This window comes from Clinocottus analis, unplaced genomic scaffold (assembly GCF_023055335.1).
Source record: "Clinocottus analis isolate CAN_PGR_092001 unplaced genomic scaffold, fCliAna1.0.p SCAF_21, whole genome shotgun sequence".
Taxonomy (NCBI): domain Eukaryota; kingdom Metazoa; phylum Chordata; class Actinopteri; order Perciformes; family Cottidae; genus Clinocottus; species Clinocottus analis.
The window spans coordinates 8,966,334-8,989,004 of NW_027175943.1; the positions used below are offsets into that span (position 1 = coordinate 8,966,334).

At 43.8% G+C, this 22,671-nt stretch overlaps 1 protein-coding gene across 11 annotated transcripts in view; it reads left to right on the forward strand.

The window, feature by feature from the left end:
• Positions 1-10,835, forward strand: part of LOC137792018 (nuclear factor 1 B-type-like) — a 63,919-nt gene extending 53,084 nt beyond the window's left edge. For 9 of the 11 annotated variants that reach the window (XM_068587372.1, XM_068587373.1, XM_068587376.1 and 6 more), the window contains 2 exons: positions 907-995; positions 4,647-10,835. In XM_068587372.1, coding sequence (XP_068443473.1) covers positions 907-995; positions 4,647-4,779 — 222 coding nt within the window. In that variant the 3' untranslated portion in view covers positions 4,780-10,835. The remainder of the gene's footprint in view (positions 1-906; positions 996-4,646) is intronic. The other 2 variants (XM_068587380.1, XM_068587381.1) reach the window with 1 other exon arrangement.
• Positions 10,836-22,671: the final 11,836 nt, after the last annotated feature.

Here is a 22,671-nt window from a genome sequence, read left to right on the forward strand (position 1 = left end):
TGCGAAACGTCTGCCGCTGCACGCAGAGTGCTAACAGTGCAGTTTTATCCCGATGCATTACCAAATGAATGTGTTGACCACAGGGCAAGGTTAGGTTGGTATTGGCAGAGGTAGCTCTCAGCTGGATTGCCGACACGTGCGCTTGCATAATGCATGCAAAGGAGACACCGTTTGTGTGTGGCTGTTTTTGTTGCGGTAATTTGTAATCTGTATGTACGGTTGGCGGTGTCTTAAAGAGGGGTGTGTGTGTGTGTGTGTGTATGTGTGTAGAGGGGGGTGAGTGCGCGCGCATATGTGTGTGTGTGTGTGTGTGCGTGCTGTTTAAGTTTAGTGTAATTTTGACCCCCTAATCAATACGAACAGTTTAGCTAATGAAAAAAGTCTGCATGCTTGAGGGCATGCACACTCCTTCCTGAATCTGAAAGTGCACTCCCAGTGAAGCAATGATTATCGACAGGGTGCATGCATCCGGTGGATTGCATGGCTTCATTGGCTAACCGTCTTACAAATGCAGTAACCACTGACGGATGAACTACCGATATGATGCCACTCACTTGTGACTAACTAACTCAGTTTTTTGTTGTTGTTTCACTTGCAGGTTAGCTGTCACCACTAACTGTGATTGCACGCCTTTTCTTTCTGTGTGTTTTATCCATAGCTTTGATTTGACTGTTATCTCCCCCACCCCCGTAGCAAATATTTTATTCCATTCACTATTTTTACATTGTCAGTAAGAGCTAGGACTCATTTTGGAGTCTTGTTTTTGTTTTTGTTTTCCTTTAATTATTGCTGCTCTTGCTTTAGGCTGTTCTGCATGCATTTGTGTATACAGTGTTGAGTTGTAGTGTGATCTGAAGTGGAAGTTGTGTTGGCCCAGTGAACTGACTGCTAGGTTTCAATTGACAGCTGAGGAAGTGTGACTGGAGCGTGACTCAAAACGGCAGGCATTATGGCCCCAGTGCCACTGACGACACTTTGGGGATTACTTGGCAAAGGTAACCTTTTCATTCTTTCATGCCGTCTCTCTCTGTGTCTCTTACACCACACACACACACACACACACACACACACACACACACACACACACACACACACACACACACACACAGTAATAACAGCATATACTACAAGCTTTGTTCTATTTTCTTAGAAATTCACAAAAAAATGCACATAAAAATCTAATTTGTCTGAATTGTGGTTGTGTACTGACACTTATTGATTTATTATTATTCATCCCAGTAATTTATGATGTATTGTTTTTACTTTTGTCTTATTTTAGCTGTCTAATCTTAAAAAGAGCATATGGATTGGTTTGTCTCAATATTTAAGAGATTGCTATGAATTTGTCGACCTTAGTTTATCCAAATTTGTATTTTTTTTAGTTTTGAAACAAAGAATTCACACCCAGCCAAAACTAAATGTCCTCATTTCCTACCACAAACCTTTGATGAAGGTAATTAGAACAAATAAAGTGCCACCGTGTGGAATAGCTGAAGTCATGTCAGGTCAGCGTTTCAGCCACGTGAGGATGTTTCCCTTGAACAAGCCCAGCTTTGTTTGACTTCATGTTAAAGTCATGCTTTACTCTCGTCAACCTAAAGTTACAGAAAGTCCCTCTCTGGCCCTCTCCCCCCACCTCCTCTGCCTCCATACTGTATCTCTCTCTCTCTCTCCCTTTCTGGGGGGAAAACCTGAACCATTGCACCATGGCAGGGCGAGCAAGCTGAGCGAAGCTTTTTCCTGTTACGTCTTTTCCCCTTTTCCATGAAAGTGTAGACCATCTGTGTGTGTGTGTGTGTGTGTGTGTGTACAGTGTGTGCCCGCTGAAGTTACAAACTCTTTAACAAACACACGTGAGCGCAGCAGAACCCCCTTCAAGAGGCCTCCTAACAGACCGGCGGAGGTAGCAGAGAAATGTCCCCTCCGGCAGCGCGAGCTCCTACTTTACTCACTCCTCATTCCTACATGCAAGTGTACAGTCATGAGCACAGATGAAATAGAGCCCAACTGAATTTAGTTAATTTAGTTACAAAGACGGGATAGTAATTCCAATTCTCCTCCCCCCCTCCATGATGGATTATTCACGAAAAACAATTCAACATATAGATGGAATCAGCGGGATTCCTCTTTTATCTCGCTTGCCCTTTAAACGGAGCGCTCCGCTGTGCCTCTTCAGTACTAGCCCCCAAATTAAAACGCTGCCAGACTCGCATGTTGCCATTGTGCAGGAAATGGGTCAGCAATCCATTAAGATGCCATTAGATAATCTAATTTAGGGAGCTAATCCTTAAACGAAGCACGCCGTATGCCCGGGCTGTGCTTGCAGGGAGGAGAATTAGTGCGGTTTGGGAGCTCGGACAGGGCAAGGGGAGGCCATCTTGGAGGTTACCTAAGGAAATACAGCAATCGAGGTCAGATTGTTCTTATCCAGAGCTGCTTGGAGTGCAGGAACATGAAGCAACAACTTGTACGGTGACAACATATATAGAAGTAATGACATTTTTAAAGCACATTTTCTCATCTCGCCTGACAGAGATTGCAGCGAAAAAGTGCTTTTTGGCAACAATACCCAGAATTCCTGTCGAGCGGCACCAAAAACTGCACTTTCAACACGGCCTGTGTGTGATTGCATCATATCAAATGACTTCACATGCACAAGAAGCAGAACATCAGTCACTGTCGGTCCGTCTGTCGTTGGATGGAGCTCCAACTTTCTGCATTTCAAGACGGAGTTTGTAGTCAAAGTTCAGTCACGCTAAAAAGAAAAAAGAAAAAGAGGCAAATCTCAATTAGAAGTGATGGGAGGATTTCAGGAGTTCTTTACATGAAACTCCAGCTTCAGGTTATGGGATGCAGATACGGACTGACAGCCATCGATTTTAACAAGATTAAAACCGATCTGCCGGTTTAGCGACACAAAGGCCCGCGAGTCCGCTTTCGTAGCTGTGTGGTCCCCGCTAATGTTCGCCATTACCTGAGAGGAGTCTTATAAGGACAAGGAGGGAAGAAGGGAGGGAGGAGGACAGATAGAAAGAAAGAAAGAAAGAAAGCGAACGGGGGAAAAGAGAAGGCTGCAGCGCCTTGGCCACTCTGTGCGCTCTTTGTTCAGCAAGGTAGGAAAAACTTAATCCCCCCTTTCCTGTCGGATGATTTTTGGCAGGGAGAAAGAGAAGAGGAGGAGGAGGAGGAGGAGGAAGAGGAGGAGGAGGGGGGAGAAAGCAGGAGAGAGAGGAGAGCATGAGGACGGGCTGGACAGGGGGAGAAAAAAACTGCTAGAAGGGATTAGCCTAGAGGTGGTTTTTAACTCTTTGCACTCTTAAACCCAAACTAAAACTTGAGCGATGTTTGTTTTTATTTTTTTGAATGCATCGCCTCTTCTCTGTCCGCCTTTCTTTGAGTCTTTAAAATCGGACAGAATGACTCTTTTAGGCCACGGGGAGAATTGAATTTGCACTTCCATTGTTTCAAGTAAAAGAGCAGCGGCGAGTGATTTGTATAAAATGCAGACAGGTTGATCAGTGGCTTTCATGAGCGCAGACAGTGTTGTCTTATGACGAAGCGCCGCGAAGAATCGCGTCTGTGTTCCACTTCTGCAAAGCAGCATCTTCAGACCGAAGCCGGGTCCTTTTTTTTTTTTTATTATTAGTTTTTGTCCCTTTTGAAAACCCTTCTCCTCCGTGTCGTCCATCTTCTCCCTTGAACATTTACTTCTTCTTTTCCACTTGTTTTGTGTTGTCATTCCTCCTTCCTCACTGTCTTTGCACCGCCCTCGTCACCCCCCCCCCCCCCCCCGCCCGCCCTCGCCCCTCTCCTCCACGTCTGTCCTGAATCCGTCCAGGACTTCATCCACATGCCGATTTAAAAAGTTAGATAAATGCGCGACACAGGTACCCCTCAGACTTAGCGGGGGCGATGTGAGTGGGTGTCAGATGAGTGCACACTGGGGGCCTGTGGGGGAGAAGGGGGTGGAGTGGGAGTGGGTGGGGGTAAAGGGAGGCGGGGAGGGGGGGGGGTGGCTAATTATCTGACATCTACGTAGAGCAGCACCCCACGGGAACAACATGCTGCTTGTTCCCGCTCGCGTTTTCAGTTAGCACCGTTGCTCCCCAGGAACAATCACTGTGTTGTTTTGCCATTAGCGTGAGATGAATAGGGATGGGACAGCTTTGTGTGGGGGACCCCCACCCCTCCTCCTCCTCCAGCACCACTCGCACTCCACCCCTACCCTCCCTCCCTCCCCCGGCCGGTGCTTTTTCTATACCGCCCGTCAATGCAGAGAGGAGGGCTCTGCGTCACGGCTCCCTCTCACATGATGCCCTTCACTGGGAATCAAGTGGAATCACCTCAGCTTAAATTAATGAGCTAGTGCTGCCATTTTCCCTGTTTTTGTTCGGCCCCTCTTCTGTCTGAACAAAACAAAAGTGAGACCTTGAACCTTGATGACTGTCAGCAGAGCAGCGACGCTGTCTGTTAGCGAAGCGGCGTTCGGGATAATTGAAAGAAGGAATCTGATTTTGACTGCATGCTGCACAAACAAGTTAATGGCATGTGACTAATCTCTCCGTCTTTCTCTCTCTCTGTGTCTTCCCGCTCTCTCCCTCTCTCTCTCTCCTTCTCTCTCTCTCTCTCTCTCTCCCTCCCCGCAGTCCTGGTACCTGGGCGAGCTTAGTTCCATTCCAAGTGTCGAACGGGACTCCGATTCTGCCAACAAATGTCCACCAGAACTACAGCATAAACATCATTGGTGAGCCCCTGGTCCCCGCTGAGTCAGGGAACTGAACACACGGAGGCCGGATGACCCCCCCTACCGCCCCACACCCTCTTCCCCAGGGCGAATGCGTGGACGGGGGGTGTTGGCGGCGCACAGTTAGCACTAAAGGTGTCCGCAGCCATGGATGAAACCAGCAAGCAGCACGAGCTGCACAATCGTCCCCCCCCCCCTCCCAGTCTCGTCCCTCCCATGAACCCCAACACCCCTCCGTCCCCTCTCCCCTGCCCCTCCATCCCAGTCCCTCCCCATTAAGGACACTGGCCGCGAAGTGAAGAAGAGGGTCGGTTCGGAGGAAAGAAAAAGAAAAAAAAAAAAAGCTAAAGCTTCAGGTCTGCTGTCTCCTCGCCCCGCCCAGCACCACCAATCCACCACCCACCAGTCAGTTGTTGTGTTTGCAGAACTTTTCAATCCATTCGAATACTGTGATGTATAGATGCCTTAATGTTTTATTGCATGACACTCTAGTCTCTTAGCCGCAATTCCTACTATTTTTCCATGTGGAGGGAAGTTGTACAATCTCGATTTACACACACACACACATACACACACAAACACACACACACACACACGTGAAGAGGTCTGCGTATCGACACCTTCTGCCTGGTGGATGGCTCCGAGACTCTAAGCTCTCCGATCAGACCTCTTGAAAAGAGGCTTCCCCTCGTCAAACGATTCACTGTGTACACCATAGGAACAAAACAAAAAAGAAGATAATTGTGAATTCAGAGTGTTTCTTTTGATTTTAATTTCAGTTTACTGTGATACGACTCTTTGTTCAGAACATGTGTTGACTTTGTTTATTCTTAACTACTACTTACTTCAAGAATTAACGTAAATACTTACGGAAAGAGTTGAGAACTCTTGATGCGGTTTTCAAAAAACACTAAACGTTTGGCTTGAGATTGGACCCCTCATTAAAGGATTTTGCAACTCCTTTACAAAAGGATTTAAAAAGACGGAGTATAAGAAAATCTCCATAGAGGCAAGTGCAATTGAATTTTTGAAGGGAAGCTATCAGTCTGTCAGCCCTAAGACTCTAAAGGATGGGGGATAATTATTAAATGGTTTTATGGGTAAAATGTTTAAGAAAACATTTGAATTTGATTTCAGTCACATATCCGTCTTCTCACAAGAGAAAAAACATCAAGCGTGGAAGGCAGTTGAAGGCAAGCACTAAGCTACCTGTGCAGCGCTGAGCAAAACCAGCACTTCTTTTGAGCCCTTCCTCTTATTACGGGGAGTTTTTTATAATTTATTTTGGGGGAAAAATAACCGAACATAAGTAAAGACATGAGACACACATAGTGTATAAAAATGGCATTTCATGTTTCTTTTTTTATTATGTTTTTTTTTTATGTTCACGATAAGATCAAGAGCATATGCATTTGGCCATCAGCTTCTAAAGCTTATGTTTACAAAAAAAATAAATATATGGAATGCAAAGTGTTTATCCATGGAAATGTACAAATCATGCAAATGTACAGTTGGCTTTCTGTGTAAAGCGACAGTTTGTGCAAGGTTGAAAACTGAAATTATGAATCCAGGTGGTGGCAAATCCCTGAAATCTAGAATTGTGCACGGCATGTTCACAGCCATTGCCTCTCCAGTCCAGACGTATTTATACAAGGAAAATCTCTCCAATACTCTTAATTTGCACGATGACATATAGTCCACATTACGTGCCTTGCCTTTGAATATAGAGACATCACTACACTTGTTTTTGCTGCATTTATCATTATAGAAAAAAAAATTAACATTTTTATGATAAGAATTGTTTTGTACTCTGAATGAAATTGTTGATTTTTAACTTTATGTACTACTCTATCTCACAGTTGCGTTGCATATCAAGGCTGTGTATAGTTGCCGTTCTAAAGTTTGTAATCAACCAGCGTTTTTTTTTTTTTCTTTCAGTATTTTGGTGGTTTCTCTAATAACCTGTCATCTTTTTGTTTTCCTTATTTTTCAATGCTCATTTTGTTCATCTTCCAATTACTATTGTGGAGGGTGGAATTCAGAATTATGAAAATTATGCAATACCAAGTTTTGCCTATGTAGGTAGTGCTTATAGATGCGTCAATTATTAGAGGCTAGTTTGGAGATAGACAATATTGTAATGCATTTATTTTGTTGATATCGTTGTTTGTCGTTGTTGTTGTTGTTGATGATGTTGTTGTTGTTGTGGGTGTTTTCCTTTTTTTATTGACCAAAGTGGAAACTGCTTTCTACGCAGTGTATGACAAGGTCTTCTTCCTTTTTTTTTGGTTTGTTTTCTTTAGCGTAGAGGCCTACCGAATGACGGTGAGACGTGTTCCAGTGTATTTTAAATTCGGGAGTTTTAAGGGGGGAGGGCGGTATTGTTTTAGAAGTAGTACCACAAAAGAAATGCACCCATGGTCTCTCCACGGCTGCAAAGTCACTGATTGGTCTACTGTGACTCTTACTTTCAACTTTCCACCTGGGGTGCTAGCATGTGACCTTGAAGGAGCTCTTTTTTTTTCTTTTTTTTTTTCCACAGGAGAGACGGCTTGACTTGAGTATGACAATCATTTTAAGAAATCATTTTGCGTAGAATCCCATTCTCTCATAGATCCCTTAAAGCCGCAACTGACGACGGTTACTGATGCTCGTATCCAATACTGCGCCGTACTAGGCGAGACGTCACCGAATGCAATTCCCAAGTAGATGCCTTAAACACATCAGTGAAGTGGCCTGTGACCTGCGCAACAATCACACACCGACTAATGCTCGTGAGACCTGTCCAAATCAGTTCCAGACAGGCTCAAGCAAGCCTTTAGAAAGTATTTTATAAGTAGTAGATTTGTATAAATGTATATACGATATGCACATATGTCAATTCCTGAGATACTCCCCCAGCAGAGAGCCCAGTAGAGTGTGTTGAAGTCAATATTGGCGTTTTCTAACTTGTCCCGTGGCCCGGTAGACGCTAAAATAGAATCCCCTAGAAGAAAAATATAGCACTTATCTAGCACATAGGCAATCGTCTTCTTCCCCCGTGCAGTGTTTTGAACCTAGTCTTAAAGTAAATCTCTCAGGCGTATGACAGGGCATTATTTATATGATCATTATCTTACCATTTTTAATGTAAAAACAAAACAGAACGACGAAATAGGACTTTTCTCACAGCGAGAGCAGCGCCTCCGACGCCGCTGTGACACCCTTTTTGCACTCTTTCCCTCCAATCGTGAAAGAAAAGTTCCCCTCAGAGAGACGGTGGTACCGCGAGCTCCCCGGCTGTAGTTAGCAGAGGACTGAGAAGCAGAACACATTTTTTAAAATAATCCTCAAGTCAAGCTCTGTCTCTCCGTCTTCACCCAGATATCTTATGCAGAGAGAAACTTTTTTTTAAAAAGTCACCCCGTTCTATGTGCACTGTTCTGTCTTTATGTTGTTTTATTCTTTTCTTTTAAAAGTAAAATACTACAAGTGCTTTGCAGCCTTTGGCCATTGGAGACCCCACTGACGTGCATTGTCCCCAAGTGTGCTTGTGAGTGAGAATGTGTGTGTGTGTGTGTGTGATAAAAATGTGTCAGGGTCACTGTGCTGTTGGTGTTTATTTGAATAGGAGACTGTACATAATGGTAAATATCCTGATTGCGTCGATAGCAGTAGTCCGTGGGCTTGAACTCTGCTTTGGCAGCTTGAGCTTGTGTGCATGCGCGCGTGTGTGTGTGTGTGTGTGTGTGTGTGTGTGTGTGTGTGTGACTTTGTGAGCTGGATGTGTGATCGAGTGCCTCTGACAACACAATGAGAGAAGATGAGGGTCTTTCTATTGAAAAAAGAAAAAAAAAAAAAGCCTGCCGTGGGACAGGAGTTTGTACACTGTAAACTTTCGAGAGTTCTCCTCTTAAGCCCATATTTGTAAATCTTCAATTCTGGGGAAAAATAAGTCAATTCCATTTTAGGAAAAAAAATAAGAAGAATTGGGGTTTTTGTTTTCGGAGGCTGGATTTGAGTTAGAACTCTCCAGGTTCTCCCGATTAGTAGAGTCTAAAGTGTTTTCATCAGTTGTATTTCTGTATGTAAAGTAAAAAAGGGGGGAATATTCTATACAGATCCATAGATATAAAAAACAACAACAATGAAGGCTTTTTTTTTATTAATTACTATTACTATTATTATTTCTGATCTTGGTTAGTGCTTGGATATTTCCATTTGGGAAACACTTCATGAATATTTGAATTGTTGTTCTTTCATTAGCGTGGCCATAGCGAGTGTGATGTGATTTATCAAATTTTTTGGGGTGTGAATTCTTGTCCAACAAGATCTTGGTGTGCGTGTGTTTCTTGTAGCAGCTGGGGGTGACGTCACTTGACAAGTAGAAAAAGGCCCTAGGTTGCACCTGACCTAAAGCGAGAAGCAGGGTAAAATCTGGAGTAAATTCCTCGATTAATCTACGAGATCTTTGTTTTTTTTCTTTTTCAGAGGAAAATAGATCAGATTCGGGCGGCCAATCTGGAGCCGTCTACTTTGTCCACATGCAGACGACGCTCTGAAATATCTCCTTAAAAATCAGTAAGAGCATTTAGGCATCGCTCATTTTGCACATTCCACATGCTGTCAATGCCTGATGTGATTTGGGAAACACTTCGTTCACACTACAAACAAACATTACTTTGACTCCAGGTGCTTCAGGATAGGATATTGTACCTTCCAGCTGATAATAGCTCGTGTATTTGCGCATGGTTACGTTTTTCTATCGCTACGCAGGGTGTGATTGTAGTCTGTCAAAAAGCTCTTGTAACTTTACGACATTTTAATCAGTGTTCCACCCGCCAGAAAGAGCCGTATTTAAGGCAGATATGACACTCACAGCAACCTTATTTTAGAAAGTATTACGTCATTTGATCACTACAATCATCGAGAAACAGGACAACTTTATGCGAGGACGACCTTCGGCGCACGATATGTGCGGTTTTCCTTCATCAGAATGTCACGCACTCTTTCGGGACTGAGAGTGCGAATACATGCCGACTTCGAGGAAAAGATTAGAACTTCATTTTCATCCTTCATGAGCAATACACACTTTCCATACGTTGGCTGGCTGCTAGTCACTTGGCATCAGGTTGTTATAAAACATAAAAACCAGCATTTTTACAGGATGTAACATTCACCAAAAGAAGACAAAAAGATAGCAATGCAGTGCCTGTTCAAGCTGTCCGAGTGTCTACTGTATATAATTGTAAAATGTGATAGACTTACTTTCATATGTGACGAGAAAAACACCATCACACACAACCGAATGTGGCAAACTCATCTAGAAATATGCTCTTTATTACTTCTTTGATGTTCTTTTTTTTGTTGCGATTTATTAATTATGTCAGCACACAATGCCCACATCATGCGTGTTCAAAATTTTGAGAGAAAATTTTTTTCTTTTTCTTTTCGGGGGGGGGGGGGGCGGGAGGGTCAGTGCTACTTTAGGAGCAGTGAAAGGATGAACTAATGTCTTTTCTTGGGATTACTCGCCAGTTTTCGCTGCAGGGCTGGTTTGTTTTTGGGTCTTGTGGCACTTTTACGTCCCTCTGCGCACACATTTTGATTTCATGAATCATGGTGGAATTATATATAAGAAACAACAACAACAACACCAACAAAACAATATGTAAACAGTCTCCAGTAGTGATCGTAGTTACACTGCAAGTGTGTGCAAAGGTCTATGTATGTATCTGAATGTACGTTTTAGAGGACTTTTTGGAAACCTTTTTTGTTTTTTATCTTTTCATTGACAGTTTAGGAGCCACAGGTGTCCATTGTGAACTGTATAGCGAAGGCCTTGAGATCCCTTTTTTTATTGATTTTAGAAACGCCGAGCATTAGGCGATGCCTTCAAGCTGGTTACATTTGGTGCAGGGGCTAAAATTGCCACAAGATTAAAATCAGTGTAAATAAAGGCTCAACTTTTTGTGATTGTTACTGTTATATCCAGCCTATACTGCTAGCAGCTGTTTTTACTGCAGTCAATTACTGGAAGTGGATATATTTCCTATGCAAAACTGTTTAAACAATAAAATGAGCTATGCTACAAAAATGACATGTTCTGCCGTGGCTCTTTCTTGTGTTTGTTTTATTAGATTTGATTTTTGAATGATTGCAATTTGAGACCTAAACATAAAAGTTCCCGTTCGAGGGCCGACATCAGATTAAATCTGTGTGTGATGTTCAGTTAGACCGCCGCGTTTCTGTGTTCGAGCCAGTTGGCTGAAATTGTGACACAATCTAAAAAGCACTGAATTGCTCTTTGTAAATTAAGGACTGTATGAAAAATGATTAGAGTGGAGATTAGGTCTTTTGCCTCCCATGTGAAATGTATCTTCGAATAAAACTTCAAAATTAAAAGGCCAAATCACAAAGGTTTTGATAGTTAACGTTGCGCTATGCGGACGCTTGTTGGGAGAACTGTCTCCAACACGCTCTGCCTTGAGATGCAGGCATCGTGTAATTGATGCCTGCGTCTCGTTTTTATTCATTTATTAAGTGGAATTCTGTTGTACGCGAGTCCATCTGAAGCCAGAGCTGCCACCTGTGCTGTTCATTCTGTTGCTGGAATACACGTTCACTGAGCAGCTCTTTCTTCAAATAGAGCGTGGCTCGAAAGTATTCACAGTATTGTTATGTTTCTCATTGATGTGTTATTTTGAGATGTTTTGTTTTTTCTTCTAAATTAAGAGAAAAATTCAAAGAACTATTAACAAGGCTTTGCGAGGGTCTCAGCCCAGTCACTTCTGTACAGGGCCTAAAAGAGATGAGAGGAACTGACTACCTGTACGAGAGTGATAACTGGCAACGTTCAGGATCACCTCGCTCCGCAAAGTCTGAGAGAGAAAAACAAGGTGAGTAATTGCTGCAGAGGTGGAACGAGGACATTGCCAAAGGAAGGGAAGACGACGATTTGACTTTAAGTATTAAACTAATTGGATTTCGTTGATTCTCAGAAGTGTGTCTGTGACAGTTTTCCCTGAAAGTAAACATTGGGTTTCATGTCCTGGAGCGATCCCATGACCCCACATACCCACGCTCCACCATGGCATTACTCCAGCTAATCTACTGTAACACCCCGATCCCGGAGGAATGGGAGACGGACCCGCGGCCCTCGGACCACGGCAGTCTGCTGTGGCCTCGGAGGGTCATGCGAGGTAACATCCATCTGGGTCACTGTGTCAAGTCCTGCTCTGATCTCGTAAGCCTTTCTAATGGGATTGACGACATTGAAAGAGGCAAAACTCACCCTAAAAGCGCCAATTAAATCTCATTACGGGCTGGTGTGATGGGCTCAGGGCTCAGCTGGACACTTGAGGACAACAACGGGCACCGTCAGTGGCCCACGAGTCCCCGGCGGCTTGTCCACGCCCTCCTACTGGCCGGTTGAGGCGGTGCACGCCGCGTATTGAACACAGAAGAGCACCACCTGGCCCGGGGCACGAACCGGAGTTCATTTGGCTATCATTAAAGAGGACCAACTATGTGGCGCGCTGATATAAAATTACCCGATCTATAATGGTAATCATCATGCCATTTATCAAAATTGGCCAGTTGAGTCAACATCTGGCTTCAATAGGGGGGCTCGAGTCGGTGAGGGTCTTGGCAGCGTTTTGTACCCTACATATTTTCCACTCTCTTTTATCAAGGCCTGCTGTCAGTGATTTGACGAAGCTAAATAGATGATGATTTGGCCCTATTATGTTTCGCAGGGCTCAAGCAAAGGGGATTTGTTGATTGCCTTTGTGTTTGTCCAGTTTTTTTTCTTCTTCTTTTCCCTTCCTCTGTACCCTCATGGATCCAGGAGAGGTAACGGCGCCTTGTGGTTCTCCGACATGCGTCTGACTGCGTACCAAAGAGAGGATGGAGAGAGGGGAGGCGGGGGGGGGGGAAGCACAGCGAGAACTCTCACACAGCCCTGTGAGTGCTGAGGCTGGACTGAGCTGTTGGACAAGAGCCAAAGGCAGCACAAAGACCTCTGTCACATCCCCAAGTTTTATGGGAGAATATAATATTCATCTTGTGTCCTGTTGGAATAAGGTAATTAATTTATCTGATCCCTTTCGTCTTTTGGCATCAAAGTATGAGTGTAATGCACTTTATCTAGCAGGAAGTCATTAAGGCAAAATTTGTGCAGATTTTCTTTATTGGTCTATGACTGTGAGAAAGATTAATGTTGTTCGTGTTTGGAGCAGACAAAGTTGAGCACATGATTTCAATACAAAAAAAGGAAACAAAACATTCACTTTTTAAAAATAGATTAAAAAAAAGAAGTCCTTGTATTCTCTTTGAAAATACATCCACTAAGGAAGAGGCTTCGGTTACCAAGACTAAACTTAAAGAAATAGTTCAATATCTTGGTAAATAAATTCAAAAGGGGGTAGCAGTAGCTAGTTAGCTAGCTATTACCCCGGGGATCCAGTATTTATGCAAAGCTAAGCTACCCATCCGAGCTGTTGCTTCATATTTAATAGACACATACAAGCGAATAAGCATATTTCCCAAAAAGACAAAGTGTTTTCCTCGACTAACTAATATGTTGAGATACCCAAAAGGTGCCAGCGCTTTCAAATAACAACTTTAGTCTTTGTGAAGGAACATTCAAGACGTCAGACAACAGCCTGCGTCTGTGTGCAGGGTTGTAGTAGAAGAGAGCTCTGGGAATAAAAGAGGCCTGTCTGAAAAATGCACTAGTTCTAAATAGTACTCTCAGCTCTGTGTATTCCCACACAAATTTGCATAAATTTCATAGTCTAAGTCATGCGCTGTGGCTGGAGCGTGTTATTAGTCTATCTTTACGTGGTAGTACAGCCCGATCACACTGAGGGTTGTTGTTATCTCATTGAAAGCACCCTGGTATTACACCCAGCGGATTGAGAGTGGGTCTTAAGATCGTGGGATTTGTTCACATATTAAAGCATGTCTGTTTTGATGCGGGGAAAAGAAACAGGTGTTCAGTGCTTGTGTGTGTGTGTGTGTGTGTGTGTGAGAGAGAGAGGAAGCAAACTCATGTGTGCGTCTTTGTGTTGCCCCCTCGACCCCATCCCCCCCCCCCTCCTCCCCGTGATGTTTGTTCGTGAGCATACACACACATAGGATGAGAACGCGCCGTTTGTGTGTGTGTGTGTGTGTGTGTGTGTGTGTGTGTGTGTGTACATGTGTGTATGACTTGACAGAGGGGTGGGGGTGCTTTATTGAAAAGTGCTCCTCTCCTCCCCTGTTCAACATGCTGGATTAGCACCAGCAGTTTCCCATGGAGCCGTCCCTCCCAGCCCCCTGGCCATTTGCATAAGGCGCAGACAGGCGGAGATGTGACAAACAAACCTGGCACACACAGCGCCGGCTGCCTCCTTTACATGAACTCTTCCCCTCGTTCTCTCGCCGCGACAAGAAAGAGACACAAGATGGAGCTCACGCGAACCCACCTGCGTACACTCTGTACCGCGAATGTCCTGGCTCCTGCGTTTAAACTGCACCGCGTACAGATACAATCAAACTGGGCTTTGAGGGCCTGTAGTCCTGCCGGTGATCAAAGTGATTCACATCGGAAGAAAAGGGTTGAAGGAGGTGAGAAGGGCTTTTATTGCTCTGTCATTCGGACAAAACTCCCCTGAATCAAAGTATCCTCCCCCTCGTTTTTCTCTTCCTCCAAGATGGTAATGTTCACCTTAAAACATCTTTACAGTACTGTAGCTACATAACACAGCTCTCTGCACTGCTGTCCGGCCGCCAAGTTCCTATCAAGCCCCCTGATTTATGGCGCTCGATGCATTCCTCGGCCCTGGCGAGGAGGCAGTTTAGCTGAAATATGAGAAGAGATGCAGAGAACACACACTCAAAGTGTGTTTCAGTTTAGCTTGCCGGTGCACTACGAATTTTTGTCCGTGCAAAACCTGAGAGGCAATTCGGGAGATTTTATATATATATATTTATATATCTGTAGATGGCAAAATATTTCAGCAATGTGGCACGGTGTGTCCGCCTCATCAGCATGTCGTGTTGTGTGTTAGCAAAAAGACGAACTGTAAGTCTGTAACCCAGCTGTCATGGAGCCCACAAGACCCCTTTTGTCGGTTGTGACATGCAGCATTTAGCCTCCTAAATTACTTTGGGATTAAAAATGTTGACTGCAACTCTGCGCCTTTTCCTGCCCACTTACGTGTAGAAAATTACATGCAGGTGTATGAAGGGAAAAAAGATCAACTTCAATGTAGTATTTTGTTGTAAATGGCTTTCTTGCTTGCTTTAAAGACCTGCAATCAATCATAAAGGCTTCAAGTAGCTGTTTGTCTTCATTTGGGTTGGAAATGTAGAATTTGCTGATCTACTGATAAATAGAAACAGACATTTGTGCAAAAGTGAAAAGTCAGCGTATGAAGCGTTCACTGAGTATTGCTTTGTCCACTCCCAAGTTACAACAGTGTGATTACATGCTTTATTAAGTGCTGAAGTGCTCTCCCTGAGTAAAAGCAGATGTCACCACAAGGTCTGTCACTGAGTCTGGATGGAGCTGCCTGTGGTCAGTGTCTCAGCCCGCTCGCAGCTCCCTGTGGTTTCCCATCAATTGAGCGCACAAAATCATCACCAAATCGAGTGAGTGAAAAGACAACCTAACCAAGTTGTTATTTATTTAAAAAAAAAATTTAAATCACTGCACGTTTCTATTACCCGGAACATACACGGCATCAGCATATTTAAGAAAAACAGACTGTTCATATATTCCGAAGCCTGCGCCATACTTCGTTCAGTTTATTTTGGTTGGTTTTTAAGCAAAGTGTCACAAGGTAGCTACATAACTACCACACTACTGATGACACACACACACACACACACACACACACTACATCCCTCCCAGCTCCAGGGCTGCTGGTCTGGATTTCAGTCTGACCTTTTGACCTCCTGATTAAAAAGCGTAAGGTGAAACTAATAACTAATGCTTTTATTTGAACTTGTAAAATACATTTCTGCCACCTGACTGGCATTCCTACTAACATTATATTTATGTTCACTGGATGAAGGGACGACTGTAACACCTGTCCTCATTAATGTAAACGCCAGTCAGCAGACTGTTGTCCTCATCCTGCAAAAGGCTGTTTGCGGCACCGTCTGCCTCCGTGAGTTATGCGCGTGAGACTTCTGGCTTTTTGTCTTTTTCAACGTCAGCCAGCGAGCCAGCGCCTCACTAGAATATGCAACTTTTTTCCCGCCAGTTTTCCATGAGATCGCTTCACACTGTAACATATTAGCGCACATGACATTAAACCGCATGGCATCCGTCAGTAGTGTGCGCACCAACACCTCCGTGATCAACAGAGGCCTTTTTTTTATGCCGTGTCTAAATGTCACGGTATTCCCTTTTGAGGCCACATGTGAGTAAAAAACACTTGATTTGCTTTTAGGAAAGCCCCTTTGCACTAAAAACAACAACAACAACATGTGATCTGTACATCTTACACCTCACACTACATCATGTCAGAGAAATAAATCTAGGACATTTGGTATCAGAATAATTTAAGGCTGATGTATCAACATATGTAAATTCTTACCGTAAGTGGTGTGCTCCCTGTGTTTCCCAACACTGGGACAAACAATAGTTGGGATTTACCTACCACACCATAGTATTAATTAATCATCGCACATCTGCAAGTGTGTATGCCCATTTTGGTGCCTGTTAATGTTTGTTGACGTGTGTGTGCGTGTGTGTGTGTGTGTGTGCGTGTGTGTGTGTGTGTGTGTGTGTGTGTTACAATGGTGCTGTGGCACTTTAGCACCTGTGCTACATTATAAACCTAAAGGCTTGGATAATAAGCTGCAGGTGCACTCCTGGCAAACAGAGTGGAGATACAGGGGGTGGCAGGGCTGAAGTGTGTGTGCATGTGTGTGTGTGTGTGTGTGTATGTTGGGTGGCTGTTGCTGGTGGCACTCTACATTAGCAAGTGTATGACATCACTCTGGCTCCTATACTTTGCTCTAAACAGCGCGTTGACGGACTTTTTTCGCAGCGGAAACGACACTTCTTGCAGGGAATTGGCTTCAAAGCGTTCAACAAAGAAACCAACTCTTTTGTCCACCGCTCCCTCCGGTCTCTGGTACTGTCAATAATTATTGATGTTAATTACCGCGATGATTAGGCTAATTTCTTCATAGCTGTGTTGGCAGGTATGCAAAGTAAAGATGGGCTGACGGAACGGACCACAGAAGGGGCTTCTCTCGTTGACAGCGCAGAGTTGAAGTGACAACCAATAAGGAGGCAATCTACTTCATGAAAATCTAATTATGTGATGAATGGTGCAATGTATAGACTGTGGCAGATTAATATTGCACTCCCACCTGTGAAAACACTGGCAGGAATAATTGTTTATGTTGGGGGGGAAGCTACTTTATGCCTATAATGCAGGCCGGGTTGTGTTGGTATCTTAGGCATGGCATCTATAAACATCTGCCTCATGTAACCCTGCAATATGTATTCCAGAAAGATGTGGCCGCGGCAGCACATTTCCGCTTGCATTTTTAAAGTCACATTAAGAGGATTTCCAGAGTGAGAGATGAAAGATAAGTAGTGGCAAGCTTGAAAATAACAGCCTTGAAAACTGAGTTTTTCTTCTGTGGAAGATTGATGAGTATCACATCATTATAGCGGTAAAATCCTTCACCTGCTTAACATTTACTGTACTTTCTGCTGAAGCACTGCTATACTCTGCGTTAATCGCTTCCAGACTGCATCTTGGCTGAAGCACATCGATGTGATTGAGCGAAAACTCTTCTCTGAAGCTGGAAACTGTGACGGACTTCGACCAGGATGTTTGAATTGGGAGAGCGATACAATAAAAGGGTTCTTTGTCTTAACCTGTCTTCTGGCTTTCACCTTCAAGGTTAAGTGTTAACTCCAATCATACACAAGGGGGTCTCCGACTCGTTTCTTGTTTGCGTTTAGTGTTTTTTACAAATTAGGGCTGCAACTGTTGGCAGCCTAACATTGACAAAGACCACCAGTCCACCTGAAACGGTGAAGCTGTGCGGCTGTGAAGCAGAAATGACACATTTAAAGTCCTTGGTTTAGAAGTAAGGTAGCGAGGCAGCAAACAACATATGGTGCCGCATGTTCAAACCTGGCAACGGGCAACGGATGAACAATGAAGATCCCCCCCCCTCCCTTAAATGAAACAAAATCCATCAAAAAAAAGGACCATCATTAAAAGGGCTGCAAGTGTAACCTTGACTTTCATGTGCCCATGGGAGTGAGCGTGACAAGAGTGGGAGACTTTTTGATTCTTTCGGCTGCATTTGGAGAGAGACCGAACATGCACTGAGCTCTTGGATCTTCTCATCCACACTTTCCCATATGGCATATGGATCTGGGTGTAGATGGAAGGATAAGACAGGAAAAAAAGAGTCCCATATGTGTGTCTGTTTCTCTTCATTAGCTCCCAGCCAAACAGAAGTACCTCCTCAGCAGCTTGATTGAAATGAATGTTGTTAAAAAAAAATTTAAAAAAATGTCAAGACGGACGCAGTTCATTAACACAAGGACTTGACATCACAAACACAAATGTTCCCAGAGATTTTGACATTGCCTCTCAAAAAGGCTTCAATTCATGAAATATTTTTATGTTCAAGTTGCACACGAAACGTTCACATTGATGTCATCTCCGTCTGACAAAACATGACAGGAGGACGGAGCGTTGAGACCAGTGATTACATGGGTTCCAGTTGGAAGTTAATGCAAATTGCAAGTTACAAGTTCGTGTGTGTTGTTCCTGAAATCTATAGCCATGAAAATAATTCACTGAGACATTTATTTGTCTTAATGCTATCATAAACCTGCAAGGATTTTTGTAATCTTTTATTTGGGGGTAGGGAAAGAAACTGTAAACACAAAATAGTCAACGGAAAGAGGCTAAAATGCTCTGTAGAACTGTGTAAGTGGTACCTTACATTATTGGCAGCTATTTTGATAATGAAATGAATATTCTATTCTTTTTAAAAAAAGAAACAGTGAAACAATTCCAATAAACTCTGACTCCAGGATAACTTGCTTTAATATATATATATATATATATATATATATATATATATATATATATATATATATATATATATATATATATATTCTTTTTAGGCCTTCAGAGAAGGCTTAGAAGGCCCTGACGGCTCGCCACTGCTAAATACTAAATATTTGGGGGTATTTGGACTTTTGGTCAAACAAACCGACTCATCTGATTACCTCTTGTTTGGCTCTATGAAGTTGCGATTGTCATTTTTTGACAATTAGTTGTTGTTTTTTTAGTTCCAGAGACATTTTTGAATAATTTAAGTATTGGCAGATGAATAAATATAATCAGCTGATGCTGATTATATTCCACCAAACGATTGATCCGTTGTTTCATTCAAAGTATCGACGAGAGCAGCTTCGAGGCGTGATAAATAGCCCGCTGTGGTTTGCACGGCAGAAGCCCCAAAACTTGAGCATTCCAGCCAACTACTTCAGTTCAATCCATTAATGCCGCAGCTCCATTCCCACCGCGGATACCCCTCCCTCCCTCCGCTAGCTCCCAAGTCTAGACAAAGTACCCATTGTGGCACTGTCCTCATTCTTCCTGCAACACCACCAACACCCTTTTAAGAACTTCACTATCCCCACCTCTGCAAACCTGCACTGAAATTGTATCGTATAGGCCGACATCTAAACGTGAGAACGTAGATTATGTTATTTATTTTTTACACATAATGCCTGAGTCATAACCTGGGCCTGACCTTTAACTTACCTGTGCACTGTGCTTTTCAGTCCTGTGACTTGTTTCTCCTTGAAATGAGAGCTTTTTTTTTTTTTTTTTCTTCATCCAGTTTTCTTGGACTTTTTTTTTGTTCAAAACCAAAAATCATTTTACTGGAGCTTTGAGGGAAAGCTGCTGTTCGACCGGGTTGCTGTCTGCCAAGTGGGCATCTTTCTTCCCAGACGATTCACTGAATTCGACCCACGGCACCTTCAGGGACTCAACCGTAAATTCCGGCATCCTAAATCCTTCCAGTTCTAATGATCTTTCTCTGTTGGGAAAAGGACAGTATTTCTTGTCGCATAGATGCAATAAATTTGCACGTGGCCTCCCCCTTGACACTTTTTGCCCATGCCCCTGACAGGATGGGCATAAATCCACTATTACCTTGAAGAAGGTGTTGACAGTGGGCCCTGCACCAATGAATTGCACCGTTGCCTCAATTAGCTGCTCAGGATCTTGTGTCAGTGCCATGAGGACAAGAGGGTGATACGATACTCTGCACTCGAGGCTCTGTCGCTTACCTGGTGGCCCCATAGTGTGTTTTAGCATATCATATGCCCGCGCACGCTAACGCAGACACGCTGCCAGCTCTTTTTACATACATTCGGCAGAAAGGCAGCCACGGGGGATTCTGCAGGTCCGTGACTCCTCCTTGGGCCAGGAATGCACCTCTCTAACCAGGGCCAGGCCTGATGGGGAATAAGTTACACCTGATCTGATGTAAGATATTCTCTGGAAACTGGCTGTTGCCAGCAGGATTAAGGTTAAGGAGCATTCCGGTGCTCCATCAGCGCTTGGGGGCATCTTGTAGCTCGGAGGAAGTTGCGCCAGTAGAAGGGGGCAAGTGTACCTCCCTGTTACCCCCTAGGCACCCTCCTCCAACTGCCATCTGATGTGAGGTAACATGTGAGGGCGAGCTTCCATCTGTCCACGGTATACACTAGCAGAAGGTGCAGCTAATGAGGCTTGATTTGCTGCTGCACCTGCCTCCAATCTGGGGGGGGGGGGTGATGGTAGTGGTGGTGGTGGTTGTGTGTATGTGTGTGAGTGTACTGGGGATGGTCTCTCACCAGTCTCTCTTCCTCCTCCTCATCCACCCGCCCCCTCTCCCCCTCAAGGTGTAATCATTGGTTAGCTTGTATGGGAGCGCCTGCAGGTTGATGGACCCTGGGAATTCATTAGGAAGTAGGTGAGGACTTGGGTTGAAAGGGGCCTTTTGACCTGCCTCCAAACACCCTCACATTACAAAGCAGAGGACGATTCAAAGGGAGAGAGGAGCCAGCCAACTTGTCGATGCATCGGCAGTCTGCCTGTTGTTCAAAAAGGAACATTTCAACGGTTGCGTTGGAGCAACGACAGCTTACTTTTGCATTTCTGACTCCTTCAAGTTCATGAAATGCAACCAAAAGCAAGATATTTTGGGTTGAAGAGGAGGTTGTTTTCCTCCAGATGGTGTGAGGGGGAGGTGTTATGTCCACATGTTAAATGCAGCATGTTTATCCCCCTTCTCTGTTCCCTGTCACAGATACCATTTGACACAAGAGCTCTTCAGGGGCCAGTTATTCCAGGCCATTGAATCCAGATCAAAACCAGCCCTGTGTTTTTGTGACTCAGTGTTCAGCTCCCCTTTTCCTCACAATCAGTAGCGTACTGCTTCTGGAACTGAGAGGGGAGGCGGATCCTCACCGCAGCCCTGCATTAGAAACCACAAATATGACCAGCTCTCTGGAGGGAAACGTCCCAACAGTGTGCGTTCGGGGTCTTTTGTCGCACACGGTCTTGTAAAATGTTGTATTTGAGAGCTTAAAGAAAACCCTTTCGGCGTAAGAATTTGTGTGAAAAAAAAGACAGAAAGGAAAACAAAAGAGGAAGGACTGCCCCGAGGCAGCTCTTCTAACTACGAGCGAACCTATCCTGGGAACCCTCTTTGCAAGCTGCGTGAATAATCCACATGGTGATGTCATTGCCGACAAGAGCTGTGTGCCACTCTAGATTATTTTCAAATTAGATGCTCCATTCAGAAAAGACTCTGAAACGTTTAGGCCCAAATTAGAGCTTAAATATTAATGAGTGACCTGGGAGGACTGGTAATTATTAATAACATTCCCTTTGGATTTAGAGAATATGGTTCAAACCGAGCTGGACGTCTTTCCATCGACGGGTATAATCACCGAACTGGGTGGATGTTGACTTGAAAAATAGCGTCTTGAGTTTAATCTCACATCAGCATGCTACAGAGTCACTGAACATACTGTACGCTTGACCATGTTATTCATCAGCATCTGGATGGAAACCCATCCTTTATTTGCATTCGAGCTACCCCACTTCATGCTACAGTTCATGATTTCATGAATACTTTATGGCTCAAGTTTGTCCAAATGGCTCACATTTCAAATTAGTTGATCTCACTGCAGTATCTGACCTAAAAGTAAAGAGATACCAGTCAGCATCTCTATGTAACGTGAGCCATTGTGGCTCCTCGGACTTGCAGAACCTGCCGAAATTATATTTTACTCTCACCCTGTTTCCCCTTCGGATTGCATTTACTTTTTGAAAGATGTCTAATCTGAGATCTTGTAAATCAGAGCTTCGTCATCAACTGCTGAGAGACGATGAGCCCGCTCCATGGGAAAAGAGTTTATGCTGCAAATCTGAGAATGCCGATCGTCCCATCGGGCTCATTTGTTTACTTTCAAATTCCCTCTTTTGTGTGGTTTGGAATTGGAGCAATGTTTGTGCTTGCTTTGGCAAAGAGGGGACTCGCTTGAGATGTGATTAAGAAAATGGATACTGCCCTCTTCTGGCAGAAGCAATGATCACTTCTGGATTGAATCTTTAGCAATTCCAAAATTACCACAGTAATCAGGCCAATGCGAAACCACGATTGTACAAATTTGAGCATTTCTCAGATTTTCCACAAACTACAGTTGACAGAGAACAGACTTTTCCTTCTGTTCGATCTGAAGTAGTTCCTTTAAATCCATAGTTCGAATTGCAAACGTGTGCTCAGTGGATGCCGCATTAATGTGAGGGTTAATGCTTCAGTTGCGCATCCTGAAATAAAACGCAGAATGAACAATTGTCAGACACTTTACCAGGCAAACCATCGTGCTGTAACCAGGTAAT